General features: G+C 39.9%; 1 protein-coding gene across 1 annotated transcript; it reads left to right on the top strand.

Moving 5' to 3' along the window:
• The first annotated feature begins 2,824 nt into the window (after window positions 1-2,824).
• Window positions 2,825-9,805, top strand: LOC131700543 (uncharacterized). The gene is made up of 12 exons (XM_058998446.1): window positions 2,825-3,168; window positions 3,472-3,533; window positions 4,836-4,990; window positions 5,309-5,439; window positions 5,670-5,734; window positions 6,439-6,578; window positions 6,829-6,953; window positions 7,091-7,149; window positions 7,407-7,552; window positions 8,255-8,349; window positions 8,938-9,029; window positions 9,671-9,805. The coding sequence occupies exons 1-11, from the start codon at window positions 3,094-3,096 to the stop codon at window positions 9,010-9,012; spliced, it is 1,128 nt and encodes a 375-aa protein (XP_058854429.1). The 5' UTR covers window positions 2,825-3,093; the 3' UTR covers window positions 9,013-9,029; window positions 9,671-9,805.
• The last annotated feature ends 8,494 nt before the right edge of the window (window positions 9,806-18,299 follow it).

Raw genomic sequence — 18,299 nt, 5'->3', positions numbered from 1 at the left:
CCCACTACAACCACAACCACTGCAGCCCCTACTACAACCACAACCACTGCAGTCCCCACTACAACCACAACCACTGCAGCACCTACTACAACCTCAACTACAGCCAACCCCACTACAACCACAACCACTGCAGCCCCCACTACAACCTCAACCTCTGCAGCCCCTACTACAACCACAACTGCAGCCCCCACTACAACCACAACCACTGCAGCCCCTATTACAACCACAACCACTGCAGCCCCTACTACAACCTCAACCACTGCAGTCCCCACTACCACCATAACCACTACAGCCCCTACTACAACCACAACCACTGCAACCCCCATTACAACCACAACCACTGCAGTCCCCACTACAACCACAACCACTGCAGCCACTACTACAACCACAACCACTGCACTCCCCACTACAACCACAACCTCTGCAGCACTTACTACAACGACAACTACAGCCAACCCCACTACAACCACTACCACTGCAGCCCCTACTACAACGACAACCACTGCAGTACCCACTACAACCACAACCACTGCAGCCCCTACTACAACCACAACCACTGCAGCCCCAATTACAACCACAACCACTGCACCCTCAACCACAACCGCTGCAGCCCCCACTACAACCACAACCACTGCAGTCCCCACTACAGCTACAACCACTGCAGCACCTACTACAACCACAACTACAGCCACCCCCATTACAACCACAACCACTGCAGTCCCCACTACCACCACAACCACTGCAGCCCCTACTACAACCACAACCACTGCAGTCCCCACTACCACCACAACCACTGCAGCCCCTACTACAACCACAACCACTGCAACCCCCATTACAACCACAACCACTGCAGTCCCCACTACAACCACAACCACTGCAGCCGCTATTACAACCACAACCACTGCAGCCCCTACTACAACCACAACCACTGCAGCACCTACTACAACCACAACTACAGCCAACCCCACTACAATCACTACCACTGCAGCCCCTACTACAACCACAACCACTGCAGCCCCCACTACAACCACAACCACTGCAGCCCCCACTACAACCACAACCACTGCAGCCCCTACTACAACCACAACCACTGCAGTCCCCACTACAACCACAACCACTGCAGCACCTACTACAACCTCAACTACAGCCTCCCCCACTACAACCACAACCACTGCAGCCCCCACTACAACCACAACCACTGCAGCCCCAAGTACAACCACAACCACTGCACCCTCAACCACAACCGCTGCAGCCCCCACTTCAACCACAACCACTGCAGCCCCCACTACAACCTCAACCTCTGCAGCCCCTACTACAACCACAACTGCAGCCCCCACTACAACCACAACCACTGCAGCTCCCACTACATCCACAACCACTGCTGCCCCTACTTCAACCACAACCACTGCTGCCCATACTACAACCACAAGCACTGCAACCCGAACTACAACCACTGCATCCCCTATTACAACCACAACCACTGCAGCCCCTACTACAGCCACAACTACTGCAGCCCCCACTACAACCTCAACCACTGCAGTCCGCACTACAACCACAACCACTGTTGCCCCTTCTACAACAACAGCCACTACTACTGCAGCCCCCACTACAACCTCAACCACTGCAGCCCCTACTACAACCACAACGACAGCCACCCCCACTACAACCACAACGACAGCCACCCCCACTACAACCACAACCACTGCAGCCCCTACTACAACCACAACCACTGCAGCCCCTACTACAACCACAACCACTGCAGTCCCCACTACAACCACAACCACTGCAGCCCCTACTACAACCACAACAACTGCGGCCCCTACTACAACCACAACCACTGCTGCCCCTACTACAACCACAAGCACTGCAACCCCAACTACAACCACAACTACTGCAGCCCCCACTACAACCACAACTGCAGCCCCCACTACATCCACAACCATTGCAGCCTCAACAACAACCACTGCAGCTCCTACTACTATCACAACCACTGCAGTCCCAACTACAACCACAACTACTGCAGCCCTAATTGCAACCACAACTACTGCAGCCCCCACTACAACCACAACCACTGCAGCCCCAACTACAACCACAACCACTGCATCCCCCACTACAACTACAACCACTGCAGCCCCTTTTACAACCACATCCACAGCCACCCCCAGTACAACCACAAACACTGCAACCCCAACTACAACCACAACTACTGCAGCCCCCACTACAACCACAACAACTGCAACCCCAACTACAACCACAACCAATGTAGCCCCTACTATAACAACAGCCACAACTACTGTAGCCCCCACTACAACCTCAACCACTGCAGTCCCTACTACAACCACAACAACAGCCACCCCCAGTACAACCACAACCACTGCAACCCCAACTACAACCACAACTACTGCAGCTCCCACTACAACCACAACAACTGCAACCCCAACTACAACCACAAGCACTGTAGCCCCTACTACAACAACAGCCACAACTACTGCAGCCCCCACTACAACCTCAACCACTGCAGTCTTAACTACAACCACAACGACAGCCACCCCCACTACAACCACAACGACAGCCACCCCCACTACAACCACAACCACTGCAGCCCCCACCACAACCTCAACCTCTGCAGCCCCTACTACAACCACAACTGCAGCCCCCACTACAACCAAAACCACTGCAGCCCCTACTACAACCACAACCACTGCAGCCCCTACTACAAAAACAACCACTGCAGTCCCCACTACCACCACAACCACTGCAGCCCCTACTACAACCACAACTACAGCCAACCCCACTACAACCACAACCACTGCAGCCCCTACTACAACCACAACCACTGCAGTCCCCACTACAACCACAACCGCTATATCCTCTACTACAACCACAACCACTGCAGCCCCAACTGCAACCACTACAGCCCCAACTACAACCAAAACCACTGCAGCCCCTACTACAACCACTGCAGCCACAACTACGACCACAGCCACAGCTGCCCCCACTACAACCTCAACCAGTGCAGCCCCTACTACAACCACTCAAACTACTTCTGATCCCAATGGTCCTAAATTCATACAACTTTCATTCAGAATTGCAATGGATTTCAAAGAAACCCTGAGAGATGTGAAGTCACAGGATTTCAAAAACTTAAGTGATAAAGTTAGCAGAGATGTAAGTCTGTATTTGGTTTTCTTTTATTAATACGATACATCAAATCTATTATTTCACTCTTGAATACATTATTTCTTGTGATATGCAATATTAATTATATCCCAGTATGAGTTCGAAATTTAGCTTCATTTTTTTTGTAAGCCACACATAAAGAGTGCATACAAGTCAAAACTGCTGATATGTTACCACGCAAACTGGAAAGTAACATACAAATCAGCATATTTCTATCAGTACTCTTTGAATGTACTGGTATAGTATATAGACTTCGGAATGAATGCAAATGTAATTTCTGATCTTTTCCAGCTACATAAAGTTTACATAGGGCGGTATCCTGATTTCCTCAGAGCACTGGTTAGAAGTTTCAGGTAAGAGCTGCTTCATGTTGTATTTGAATATAACAAACAGGTTACTGGCCTTTCAATCATTTTACTATTACAATATAACATGTTCTCCAGTATTACCAGTTGTGTACTAGGTTGTGTCACACACATTTTCAATGTATTATTTTATTGAAATACAAAATAGGTTTATATCAAGAGGAATATCTTGAAAATATCCTGACCATGACAACAAGTAGGAGCCTGAAGCCTTCAGGCAGAACCAGAAGTAAACACACTACTCAGTATAAAGTATAGTTTTATTATTTAACGGGTCTGTTTCATCAAACTTCTGATACTTCTGTATGCCTTTAAACACATTTAAGCACAAAAACAAATGAAAATTCAATTCAATTAAAACTAAATGTATTTAATTCTACCAACAGTACATTTTTAAAGAAACATGTTTACAGTACTGTATGCTGAACAGCAGGTTTTTCAGATAGTCGGTGCAATCATTATACAGATCCCCCTAAAATATTTTGGCCTCTCTGAAAATGCCCATGCAGTTTACATGTAAATTCTTCGGTCATTGCAGCGTACCAGATGTAGTGCACTTGATGTGCCTGACAGGGTGATTAAGTGAGTTTGATCCACTTGCTTGGACTAACATAAGTACCGTTGATGATCCTGTACCTAAAGTTCATGAGCTCATTGGGGTCATCAGTTAAACTAGATCAAGTTTAGTAGTGATTGCAGCACACTAAACCAGACCCTTGCAGATCCACATTAAGCCATTTTAGCCTTTTATTTAAACTCCATTTTAGCCTTTTATTTTAATTGCGGAATAACGCAGGTTTTTTTTTTATCTGAGAATTTCATTTTTTTTATTAAGGAAAAACTGGGATCTAGTAAGAAACCAATTGTGTAGTTTAATTTGATTGTATATTTTATTCTCGATATTCTCTATGAAAATGTATTCAGATTATGAATTACAGTTTGCATGGTTTATGGTTAGGTTTAGAGTTAGGTTTAGTGGTATGGTTAGGGTTAAGGTTAAGGTTAGAATTAGGGTTAGAGTTTAACTGATGATCCCAATGATCTAATCAACTTTTTGGTACACTGCAATTGGGATTAGCAATGGTACTAATGTTCATCCAAGCAAGTGGATCAAACTCACTTAATCCCCCTGTTGATTGGACTAAATTTGGTACGCTGCAATTCACCCTTGTATGTTAATAGAATGAATAACAAATGAGACTGTATACTTCCATATTGTTTTTGAATTAGCCATTATTTATTCATTATATTTAATTCATAAACCTCTTACAATCTTTCGATCCTTTCCAGTCCGGGATCAGTCATCCCAGAAGTAGATCTGGAATTCAAAGCCAATTCCACGACCCCAAGCAATACCGACATCGTCAGAACTCTCTACACAGCAGTGACTGGATCAGGAAATCTGGGAGACCTAGTATTGGACAAAACAAGCATTACATCGAACAGTAAGTGGAATTTATTTCAGCAAAGATTCATTTTTATGTTTTTGGTACAATATGGCTAAAATAATGTTTTCAAATAAATCATTAACACAGTTTAGCTCTTTTACGTGTTACATCTTAGCAGTGTAGAATTCACAATAAAAGTGTGTTTGGTAAAATCTCTCTTAATGGTACTAAAACCTGCTCATCTTTGCAGCTTTGTGAACATGCAGAATATGGCTCACCAATGAGTTATATCAACACCAATGTGGCACAGATTACATCACACATTGCTTTGGTTAATTTGTCTCTTTTTTGTGTTTTTTTGTTTTTGTTTTACAGCTGCTAGTGTGAATACACTGCCTCCACTCAGGATTGTTACAGAATTCCTCCTTATAGACGGCTTTACACCAGGACTGTCCAGTAGCATATCTGCAGAATCAATTCAACTTAATGATAAAATCAATAATTGGGTGAGAACTAATACAACTACTATAACTACATGAACATTGGTAAAGAAGTCTTGTCAACAAATTTATGTTTTAAAGTTACTACAATTACTACTCAAATAAAATACAAAATAATAATAATAATAATAATAATAATAATAATAATAATAATAATAATAATATGCATTTTGTGTTTTCTGGCTCATTTATGATATAGAAATTACTATTTTTTTTTTTGTTTACTATATTTTCAGTTGAAACCTATCCTTGAAACATATTATGGTCAAACAATGGTGAATTCAGCCTTTGCAAACTTTAGGTAAGTGACTTATCAAAAAGCTATAGTATGTTATGTTTAATATCGATATGCTGCTTATAAAATCAGAAATGATGCACACCCAACTGTACTTAATATGGCCTTGGGGACTGAAAGTAGGGTTAGGTATTTCAAGTCAGATATTTTATAAAACAGACTCACTCCAGTAATGCTCTATTGTACTTGCTCTCAAATGAATACATGTGTTGGCTTTTTCTTACCAGCAAACTTTATTGTAAATATAAATGTAAAAACTATTGTTCACTTTGTAAAAAGTACTTTAATCTATGTGTTATTTTAGCAATTTATTTCTGAAACTATAGACATCTGTAAATGTGTAATGAAAGGTTTTGACGATTTTTAACAAGGAGTTACAGTTTATTATCAGAACATTTCAATGACAGTACTATTGTAAAGCTTCATATCATGTTATAAAGTAAGATTTAGTAAATGTTCTTATAACAGTATATTGTGATCTCCTGCTTTTATTAATAACATCTTTTAAACACACACGTATAAAGGCATCATCGATTATTTAACCGATCTTAAACTAAAGTGTTACTTGTCTAATGAATTTATTCTGAGTCAGTACTGAACAGAAACAAGACTGGTAATCTGTGTAGAAAATAATGGTTTCAAATTCTAATGCTTTATTAATTCTATGTGTAGATGTGCAAAAAAATATGAATTAATAACTTTTTTCACAGCAACTCTGATAATTGGATCCAGACCAAGGTGGAATATCAATTCAGCACGCCCATAATTGTGAACCCAACCAAGATCATTGATGGTATCCTTGCAAGCACAAGTCCTGTACGCTATGTGAGAGGCACCCTGAAAGTCAATGGTATGTTAACAGGGACAGGAGGCTTACATCTACAGTCAACATCATGGAGTCCATGGCCACTAAGTCTTACTGCTTTCAGACTGGAATATAATTGGGATCTACTGGTTGTATAAGACTACAGAGCATCAACATCCAACAGCAACATCAACAATAATGCATCGAACCAAATATACACTATATCTTATCTTGGTGTTCTGTTTTTTGTTTTTTTTCAAGCATTTGCTAATTGTATTTTCTTTGGACCCAACAGAAAATCAAGCACAATTTCAGATGTTCCCGTTTAGTTTGAGAATACTGAACAAAGACTTCTCTGATGGCCTATCTAACAGAGGCTCCACAGAGTTTAAAGAGCTCAGCACACAAGTCACAACCTCGGTGAGTAACTGGACTCTGTGGGAGATTCAGGATTGCACTGCTTAAGTGGGGTTACTGTACAGTGACAATAACAATACACTAATCAAAGAGCTGTGAACACAGTTTTAACCACAAGTGTGTTCTTCAATCTCTCACAGATAAAGAAGCTTTTTGGAAATGAGAAAGGATTTTCAGAAGTCTATGTAACGAAACTCACGTAAGTATTTTTTTAATGTATAGTATTTTTAGCTCTTTCCGTACCCTTTTCCTCTTCAATACTCAGTTTGTATATATAAGTGGGCAAATCATCCTTGATCTCTGTACAAATGATCTTCAACTAGAAGTCATGTGTATTGACGGGTTCTAATCCAGATCAGTATACACTCCTCCATATGGTTTTGTCTGATATATTTTTGCTATAAGTCCAGGAGGTATGATAGTGTGTGATATTCATGATGCCCCCTCTCTCCACAGGAAAGGCTCGGTTGTTGCCAGTACAGAGGTGACCTTCTCCCCAGGATCCACCTCACCAAGCAGGGTGTCTCAGATCCTACTTAATGGGATCCCCTCTCTGGAAACAGAAGGCTTGAAAATAGACCCCTCTTCTATTAACCCGCCAGGTACTATACTGTGTTCATTCAGAAATATCTATACAGGATGTGCAAACTCATTTCCAAAAAGACTTCTACATGCATGCTCTAATAAGACCCTGCTTAGGATTCACTTAAATTAGGCTTTGCGAAAAAAATCATATTCTATATGTCAGGATTATTTTGTAACTTTCCATTAATTAGAAATGCTTACATTTTTTTAGGTTCTCATTTTACATGCCTTTTTTTCAGGAGTCTGTTACATATTTCATTTCCTTTGTCATTTCACCTCAGCAATGTCTTCTGGGTAAAAGCATGTAACTGGCTGTAAAGCATGTCAGTTATTCAGAGAAGAAACTGATTGGTTAATGACAGGAAAGAAGGTGTTGAAGAAGGGGAGGGCATAATTTACATCTCCGATAAAACTACAAAACCAAAAAAACTACAAAACTACGCATGCAAAAATAAATTTGCATGTGTACATTTCAGACTAATTTAGCACACAGAAGTGAAAAACATCAAATTATTTTGTTATCTACAACCACTTTAAACTGTGAAGATGGCCAATGTGCTGTACTGTACGTCTGCAGAGCTTTGCAGACTGGAAGCCAGGTACATTCCTCATACTGTGTGGGGGGGTTGATAGATATATTATTATATATCCAAATCCAAGATGCGAGACACGCATGCATATTTGTTTCAAATTGATTGTTTTTTCCTTTTTTTCTTCAGTGCCATCCACTCCCAGACCCTTCCCTGGGTTTGCTGTTGCCATCATTGTACTGTGTGGCCTGGCCATCCTCATTATCCCAATACTCATTATTGTGGTAAGTAAAAGTAAACAGTTAGATCTTCAGAGACGCAAACATGGCTTCAAGGATATAAACAGAAGACGGATTGCAACCTAACAAGGTTGAACTAACACATAACCAAAACCTTTTCAACATATTGAGAATCTGCCATGCCTTGTTATTGATAACACTAAATAATATGACTGTTGGAATAAGTACTCCCTTCATGTATTTAATACATATACTAGAGTGTGTTAGATAAGACACACTTCAATCATAAAATGCATATAAAGCTGCTCATATAAACTTGTATACGTGTTTGATGGAATACAAGTACTGTACAAAATGACAAAATGAAAGAGTTTGTGTGTCTTTAATGAATTCCACTCCTAAGCTATCATGTGATGGAGGTGTCTCTTAACTACACCCTACAGAACGTGTTCTGCTGAGGGATATTAAACCAATCCACACGACCACTCACAGTTCTTCCTCAACTATAAATCACAATCTAGAGTTTCCTTTAGTATCTTTGCTCCCAGAGTTCTTGTATATTTATAGCCTCAATAGAACTGTGTTGAAAGTTGTTTCCCAGTGTAATTCTGCTCCTGTTCCTCTTGTTTTCAGGCCTTGAAGACAGGGCTGTTCAAGAAGCTAGCACAAGCTTTCTCTCTGAGGTCACCAGATTATTATGACTTTTAAACTGCTCACTCTTTTGGGTAAGACAAATCCTATTCACATTAATTCTAAAAAAAAAACTAGCACAATAAGACATGTTTATTCATAAGAATTATATATATATATATTTACTGTGCAGAAATCTGATAATTTTACAGAATAAAGTCAAGGTATATTTAAGCGATAGTGCCTGTCGATGAATGCTGTACCGTCTGGTAGTTGACCACGACTGGAGTTTTGTGTCCCGCTGGTTTTGATGGATAATAAAATACATTTGGACCAATTCTGTCTTTGTTTAGTATTTGCGGTCCAATAGATATGAACTGGGCTTTCTATGTAGCATGACAATGAAAAAGTCGGCACTTGCGTCGATTGATTTTAAGTTTGATTCACCATTGATGTGGTGATTCCAGCGGCATCTACTGTCTATTAGAAGCCCGCTAGAACTGGAAGCTGATTGGCTGATGATACTGAATCTTTTTCTAATTATAGTTGAATGCTGATATTTCTTGTCGTTTGATCTGAAATATAAAATGTGAAATCCACTTATAAGCTATGGCCAAAAGTTTTGCATTACCTAGAATTTTAGGATTGAGTCATTCCATAAGAAATGTTAGAGGTATAAAGTTCACTGCTGTGGTTTTCTTCAGGTGTATAATTGACCTTCTGTTTCATATTGCAGGGCAATTCATGTATATGCAGTATCAGAAAAATGGGACCAGGAAGCAAAATGTTAATGGAAACTGAAAGCAACTGAATTTCTCATTTTTTACAATAATATACACAGTAATTATTTGTTTGTAATATATATATATATATATATATATATATATATATATATATATATATATATATATATATATATATATCATGCTTGAATGGGTGGAATCTACACACTCTTTGTGACCTATATCGGATTAATATATATTTTTTTAACCTAGTTTTTATTTTACCCTTGAAAAACAAACACATTTTGGTCTGAATGGCTTAACGGGCATAGCAACAAAAGAGAAAGAAAGTGTAATAATAAAAGCCACAGCACAGAACAGTGGAGAGCAGTTCTGTGTATGAACACAGAGTACTAATGATCCCCTGGAAGAGTTATCTGAGGCTAGGCCAAATACAACCAAAACACACATTTCAAACCTGAAAGGGTTTAATAGAAAGAAGATTCCATTGAAAATGAATGTGTATCCATTTAAACAGTTTGGAATGGTTCCAGCAGTGGTTGTGTAGAAAGCCTTCTTTTCTTTTGCTCTTCACACTTCCAGAGTGCGCTCTTCTTCTGTAGTCATGCTGTCTGTCTTCCCACTTGGGATTTTGTGTATGAAAAGGTATTATATAATTGTGCAGAAGACAGCGATAGTACATTAAATACTTTTGAACAAAAACAAATGTTCCATATTTATGTATGTAAATGTATGATAATTTGAATTCTATAGCAAATAAACTATGTGATATATAAATTGATGTTTGTTGTTATATTTTTACATTATAATGTAAGGGTTCTTCACATGTGTTTTTTGATAGGTTGTGTTGTAATGGTACTTCACTGGTGTTTGATAAGAGGCTCCCCTTGTCAGGGTCAGACATTCAGCTTTTTAGCAATGCTAAATCCTAACCCAAAAAACTGCAATACTGGTCTTGGCAGTCACCATTACAGTAAGCGTAGTAAATTAATAATATTCAGGTTACAACTGCACTTATTTAAAAAAAAAATTGCCTAAAGGGAAATAACATTTCAGAATGGAGAATCTGCAGTGTGCTGATTTATTGAATATCAATTGAATAGACAAGGCACGCTGCAAGGTCATGTCAGGGGAGGAGGAGGCCAAAACAAAAGAAGCGACATGAGTGAAAGCCACATGGAGGTTTTATGGTGCTTGGTTAGGGGCGGATTCTCCTTTCCAGAAAAGCAACCAAGGTTTCAAAGATTGATTATTGATCAATCCCATGTAAAACATGCTTACTCCAAACTTTAGCTGCTTTTTCAAACAGATATGATTCAATAATGTGGGTAAATAAATTTATACTAAAAAAACAGTGTTTAGACTATTAAAATGCAATGGTAGTGAATTTGTGGCTTTATACAGTAGTTCTCTCAGCAAGAGTTAAGAGTTCCGCCTGTTCTGGTGTCATAGCCTAACGCTCACCCCCAGCTAACTTTCACCCCTGTGAATTTTAGCCTAGGCTAATTCTTACCCCTGTGAATTTTAGCCTAGCCTAATTCTCACCCCATTTAATTTAGCGAATTACTGGCTCAGCCCCTCAGAGTCAATATTGTGCCAAACACAAGTATCTATCTATCTCTATCTATCTCTATCTATCTGTCTATCTATCTACTGTGCATGCTGGGAGGTGAGCGTGTTGTGGCAAGCGGATCGTGGGTGGATGTGTGATTTCTTCCTCTTTTTTCTACTTTTTTACGTGTTTAGTATTTTATAGATTTTAAGCGTTTTATTGTTTTAAAGAATTGTGTTTTTTTTTTTTTTTTTTTTAAAGATGTTGTGTATTTTGTAGGCAACACTATATGGTTCTGATCAACCTCAATGAAGACGTTAACATTGTATTAAAATTTAAAATCAAGGGCATTGATTATATAATCTTTGCCTCATCAGAATCAATGAAATGTTTTCGCTGTGGAAGTAAAGTTGTTAAAAATTGCCCAGAAAGAGACAGTAAGGAAGACAGTCAGCAGGCAGAGAGTACTAGGAGTAGAGCCGGGGCAGGGCAGCGTACTGAAACGAGACAAGCCAGGAGAGCGGCACCTCTGGTCCCAGATACTGATACAGAGAGTGGACAGACCACCCAGGCTGCAGTGCCTGATGAGGATGGTCAGCCACCTCTAGCAGAGGGAGATGGTGTGACTGCAGTGGGGGAAGCAGGCATCCAAGCAGCCGGGAACAGCATGGAGGAGCCAGTGATTCCTGCCATGCTGAGCAGTGCTAGTAAATTAAGCACTATGGTCTCAGAGCCAGATAACAGTAGAGGAAGGGGGTATAAGAGAGGAGAATGAGGCTGCAGCTGTAAACAGCGAGCAGACCCTGGCTCTGTCTACAGCACAAACTGAACAGACACAAGACAATTAGTGTGTAGGGAGATATATCAGAGGATGCTAGCCAAGTGGTTAGAGAACCTGGTTTAAAATACCTGCAAACAAGAGACAAAGAAAACAACAACTAGAGGAAGTAGCTAGTAAGAGAAGTAATTTCTCAGAAGAAAGCACTTTCAAAAAAAGGGAGAGAGTGAGGCACAGGCAGGTCGGGCTGAATTGCTGAGCAGCTCTGCTGAACGGGCTTCCAGTATAGTTACTGAAGACAGCACCGATTTAGATATCGGAGAAGGCGGCATCATGGTCAAATCTGACAGCAGGAGCGCTGGAAACTAAAGAACTTGATATCGAAAGTATGCAGTGGTTTGAAAAACAAAAAGTAATGTATGGCTTCAGCTGCTTTTCTCTCCAGTCGCTGTTCTGTCATCTGTTTTTTTTGTCTGCCTCTGTCCCTCCTTATCTCCATAATGAGCCTTTTCACACTTGGACCCCTTAATATAAACGGGTGTAGGAATGATGTAAAGAGGGCAGAGCTGTTTGAATATGTAGCTCAAAAAAAACTAAATGTCACTTTTTTACAAGTGACACAACAAACCATGGCAAGTGGCTTCGGGCAGGGATATTTTTTTTTAGCCATGGGAGTGGCAGTTTTATTTTCAAGGCAGTTTAAACCTGACTCTGTTGTCAAGCATAAAGGGTGACTGCTCAAAGTTCAGACTGTGATGGGGGTAAAACATTATTAATGTATATGTGCCAAATGAAGGGCAGGAAAGAGTTGTTTTTTCCAGGTTTTAGAGCAGGTTTTATGGGGCTGTGCTGCTGATGATGTCTAGCTGTTGGGTGGTGATTTTAACTGCACATTGAACTGTAGGAAAGATCCAAATCACCCAGAGCCTCACTCTCAGTCTGTCAGGGAGTTGTCTTCAATTTTTTAAAATAAATATGATTTTAATGATATATGGAAACATTTTAATTTTAAGACAAGACCATTTACTTGGTGAAAGTGACCAATAAGGCCATCTCTCTGGCAAGGCTGGATAGTTTTTATACTAAACCTGGTTAAACATTGTTTTATCTCACCCTAAGGGCTATCTGATCACAGCCTTGTTTCTGTCACTGTTTTATTGCCCTCACTTAAGCCTAGTCGCATTACTGGCATTTTAACACCCGCCTGCTGTGCGATGCTCATTTTTAAAGAGTGCCTGCGTTTCCTCTGGGAACGCTGGAGGGCACAGTAGACTACTTTCTCCTCACTGGCCCAGTGGTGGGACATGGGGAAGGTGCAGATCAGGTTGTTCTGTCAGCAGTACACTCAGAATGTTACTAATAGTGTAAATAAATCTCTAAAAGAGCTGGAGCAGGATGTTCTAGAGCTCCAAAAAGCTCTAGCATCCAACCCAAACAGCAAGTTGATTGAAAACCTGCAAAACAAACAGCAGCTTTTAACAGAGCTGCTAGAAGTCAAAGTACAGGGGGTACTGGTCAGGTCCTGGGTGCAACACCTCACAGATCGATGCACCCACACAGTTCTTCTTTCATCTGGAGCGGGAAAGCGCAGCACGAAAAACAATCCACTGCCTGCAGACCCCAGCAGGAACAGAGCTGAGGGAGCCCCGGGGAGATCCAGAAGTTCAATGTGGGCTTCTACTCAGATATTTTCACAGTGGAGACTGTGAGGGGAATGAAGGAGACCCAGTGTTTTCTGGAAGCTCTGCCAAGGCTCCCTGCTGAAGATAGCACAGGGCTGGAGAGTGTGCTGACTGTGCAGGAGCTCTCTGACACCTTCCAGGGGCTGACAGGAGGTAAGGCTCCAGGAATCGATGGTCCAATTCTGGCCACTGCTCAGAGCTGATTTACTAGATGTGTACAGTGAGAGCCTGGAGAGAGGAGAGCTGCCCTGAGTTGCAAGTGTGCAGTTATCACTCTGCTACCAAAGAAGGGTGATCTGTGTGAGATCAAAAACTGGCGTCCAGTGTTGTTGCTCTGCACGCACTATAAAATTGTGTCCAAAGCACTGGCCAATTGGCTGAACTCCGTGATGGGAATCATCATCCACCCTGACCAAACCTACTACGTCCCCAACAGGTCAATCTTTAAGAAAATTTAAGAGGTACATTTAAGAGGTGGCGTAGTCAAACCTTATTGTTGCAATAGTAACCAAGTTGCCCCCGTGCCACATAGACAAATCAAAATCTGAAACAAAATGGCTAAAATGGTTTAATAGATCAATTAAAAAAAATATTCAGAGAAAAAAGGCACTTTACAGAGCATTTAAAAGGGACCAAGTACACAGAAATAGTACTTGGAACTGCAAACACAATTCAAAAAGGAAGTTAGAAAGGCCACGAGAGAGATGGAAATGAGCATTGCTAAGGGGGATAAAACCAATTCCAAAAAGTTTTCCCAATATTATAACAGCAAAAGAACATACAAGGAGAAGGTAAAATATCTAAGAGATACAAATGGAAAAAACATAGATGAAGAGAAAAAAATAGCAAATATATTAAATGATTACTTTTCACAAGTTTTTACAAAGGAGGATACGGACAACATGCCCCACATGTCAACCTGTTCCTATCCAGTTTTAAATAACTTTAGCATAACAGAGGCAGAAGTGTTAATGGGACTATGAGCTCTTAAAATAAACAAATCCCCTTGGCCAAATGAGATCCTCCAGCAGTACACAAAGAAATGAAAGAAGTTATTTGCAAACCGATAACCAAGATCATACAACAGTCTCTTGCAGGGGTTGTACCGACAGACTGGAGAATTGCAAACGTAATACCAATCCACAAAAAGGGAGACAAAACTGAACCAGGTAACTACAGACCAATAAGCCTGACTTCTATTATATGTAAACTTGTGGAAACTATAATAAGATCCAAAATGGAAAATTACCTATATGGTAACAGTGTCCTGGGAGACAGCCAGCATGGTTTTAGGAAAGGGAGATCGTGTCTAATTAACCTGCTTGATTTATTTCGAGGATGCAACATAATTGCAAAGCATATGGCATAGTTTATTTAGATTTCCAGAACGCTTTTGACAAAGTCCTGCATAAAAGATTAATTCTCAAACTGAACGCAGTAGGGATTCAAGAAAATGCATGTATATGGATTAGGGAGTGGTTAACATGCAGAAAACAGAAATTACTGATAAGAGGAGAAACCTCAAAATGGAGCGAGGTAACCAGTGAAGTACCACAGGGATCAGTATTAGGTCCTCTGCTCTTCCTAATCTACATTAATGACTTAGATTCTGGTATAGTAAGCAAACTTGTTAAATTTGCAGACAACACAAATTCCATTCTCCTTGTAAATTATATCAATAGAAATATTACATTAAATAATTCACATTGCATATTTGAATGTTTTGTCCATAGACTTATATACATATTTATTTTGTTCATTCAACTGTTCAAACTGAATAAATCAGGAAATGTTCTTCCTATAAAATGTGAAATTCAGGATAGAATGGAGCTGCTCCAGAACCTCCGCTCTGGCTCAATGCTCTGGAGTGCTCCAGCATCCCCAGCTCCAGCTCCAGAGCACAGCTCACAAAACTGGCAAGCTCCACTAAGGCTCCAGGGCTCCATAGCCGGAGCACAGGCAACCCTATTCTGTGTGCATGGAATTTGAACAGATGTATACTTAGCATCCCAAACTGGGACAATAATAATTGGGCACAATAAAAAAAAGAAAAGAAAAATAATAAGATATTCATTTATTTATTAAGTGCTAGATGTCATAATCTGAAATGTTTAGGCTTTACAGGACTTAACATGGTTTTGCTGTAAATTACAGGACTTAATTTACAGCAAAACCATCAAACTAAATAAGGAAGAGGAGCAACTGAAACTGAATATCTCCCCCATGTCAGCTAAGGCTGGTTCTGTTATTCAAGTTTTCAAGAGTGATGTGGTCAACAATATTTCATTTTTAAATGATCTTTTATTTAAACACTGGAACACACTTTCTTTAATGATTATTTCTGCAGGAGAACCAAATGTAGAGTTCATTCAATAAGTTCACTATTGTTGTTTGTTGCACATTTTTCTATACTTTTTAAATTACAAATAATTAAATAAAACTTTAAATCAATGCCACAATATATAAAGGGCAGCAGTGTGGAGTAGTGGTTAGGGCTCTGCACTCTTGACCGGAGGGTTGTGGGTTCAATCCCCAGTGGGGGACACTGCTGCTGTACCCTTGAGCAAGGTACTTTACCTAGATTGCTCCAGTAAAAACCCAACTGTATAAATGGGTAATTGTATGTAAAATAATGTGATATCTGTATAATGTGAAATAATGTATAATGTGATATCTTGTAACAATTGTAAGTCGCCCTGGGTAAGGGCGTCTGCTAAGAAATAAATAATAATAATATAAATAACTAATTATAATGGTAATGTAATCACTCTTATCTCTCCACGTAGTTTAGGATTACTAGATTTCTAGAGTGAAAAACTAAGATGTTTTTTTCTTCAATTGTTAGCAAATCTGAAGCTGTTAAAATAACATTATATAATAACACAATAATAGTTTAAAAATTAAACATCAGTGGTCTACTTAAACTGCTGTAAATTTATGTATTTTTCGCAGGTAGGTTATGGACACTGGGGCAGCAGTGTGGAGTAGTGGTTAGGGCTCTGGACTCTTGACCGGAGGGTCATAGGTTCAATCCCCGGTGGGGACACTGCTGCTGTGCCCTTGAGCAAGGTACTTTACCTAGATTGCTCCAGTAAAAACCCAACTGTATAAATGGGTAATTGTATATAAAAATAATGTGATATCTTGTAACAATTGTAAGTCGCCCTGGATAAGGGCGTCAGCTAAGAAATAAATAATAATAATAATAATAATGGAATAAAATTTCGCGGACATTTTGCAGGCAGCAGTGTGGAGTAGTGGTTAGGGCTCTGGACTTGACCGGAGGGTTGTGGGTTCAATCCAAGGTGGGGGACACTGCTGTTGTACCCTTGAGCAAGGTATTTTACCTAGATTGGTCCAGTAAAAACCCAACTATATAAAGGGTAATTGTATGTAAAATTTATACCCATTTATAGTTGGGTTTTTTACTGGAGCAAGGTCCTTTACCTAGATTGCTCCAGTAAAAACCCAACTGTATAAATGGGTAATTGTATGTAAAAATAATGTGTAAAAAATAATGTAATTGTATGTAAAAAATAATGTGACATTTTGTAACAATTGTAAGTCGCCCTGGATAAGGACGTCTGCTAAGAAATAATTAATAATAATAATAATAATAATAATAAAGGCAAGCATGCAACATCCCTCAGCAGTTGCTGCCGACATTCTCTGTCTGGTGTGGTCTTCCCTATAAGGTAGACTGGGCCAAGTTGAGACAATTTTTGGAAAACACTGCATATAGAACAAATGAGGCCTACAGCAGGCTGAAACTTTGCACCATACATAACTTTGGTTTGTGCTTGTTTTGCAAACAATGTGGATTGACAGTCAAAGTTAAACAAATTTGTTAAAAATATGTTTTAAAAAAAAAAATAACAAGTGTCTCAACTTACTCCATGCACGGGGCAAGTTGAGACAGTATAGAATAAAACACATTTATTAATGGACAATGCTTAAAACAATTATTTAATACATTATAATGCCTGTATAAAATATAACTTAATAACAAGTGTGCAATAAAAAATACATTTAACAAGAATAAAAAACATTTAATGAAACCAGCCAATTCCAGCCATTAAAATATACTAATTACTGTTTAAAAATCTAGTAGTAATTTTTCAGGTGTGGTAAAAATTCATTAATTTAATGAAAGACAAGTAAAATACAAACAAAAACAACAATACTATTGGAAAAGATTAGGCTACTGTCGAGGATATTAATGATGAACTAATTAACGAAGAACCAATTACTTTCTGTATAAAACTTTTCTGGAGACCCATAGGGTCAGCAGGTTCTGTCGTGCCCAAATCAGGAGCCGGAAGGCGATGCGATGCAACCCCGGGGACCAGAGGCCGCCCTGGTGGTTGACATACGTCACCAATGATGTGTTGTCTATTCAGACCAGCACATGTTTTCCGGGCAACACTGGAAGAAAGTGCTGGAGAGCCAGGAAAACAGCCTGCATCTCCAGCATATTTATGTACAGGGCTGTCCAATGGCATGACCAGGCGTTGCAGACTCCTCTGCCTTCCCAGACCTCCCCCCAACCCAAGTTGGAGGCGTCTGTCATCACCACTTGGCGAGTTAGCACCACTCCCATCTGCACACCC

Source organism: Acipenser ruthenus, chromosome 24, assembly GCF_902713425.1.
Source record: "Acipenser ruthenus chromosome 24, fAciRut3.2 maternal haplotype, whole genome shotgun sequence".
In the NCBI taxonomy this organism is placed as follows: Eukaryota; Metazoa; Chordata; class Actinopteri; order Acipenseriformes; family Acipenseridae; genus Acipenser; species Acipenser ruthenus.
Note: the sequence above shows the minus strand (reverse complement) of the source record. Positions and strands in the feature narration are given on the sequence as shown.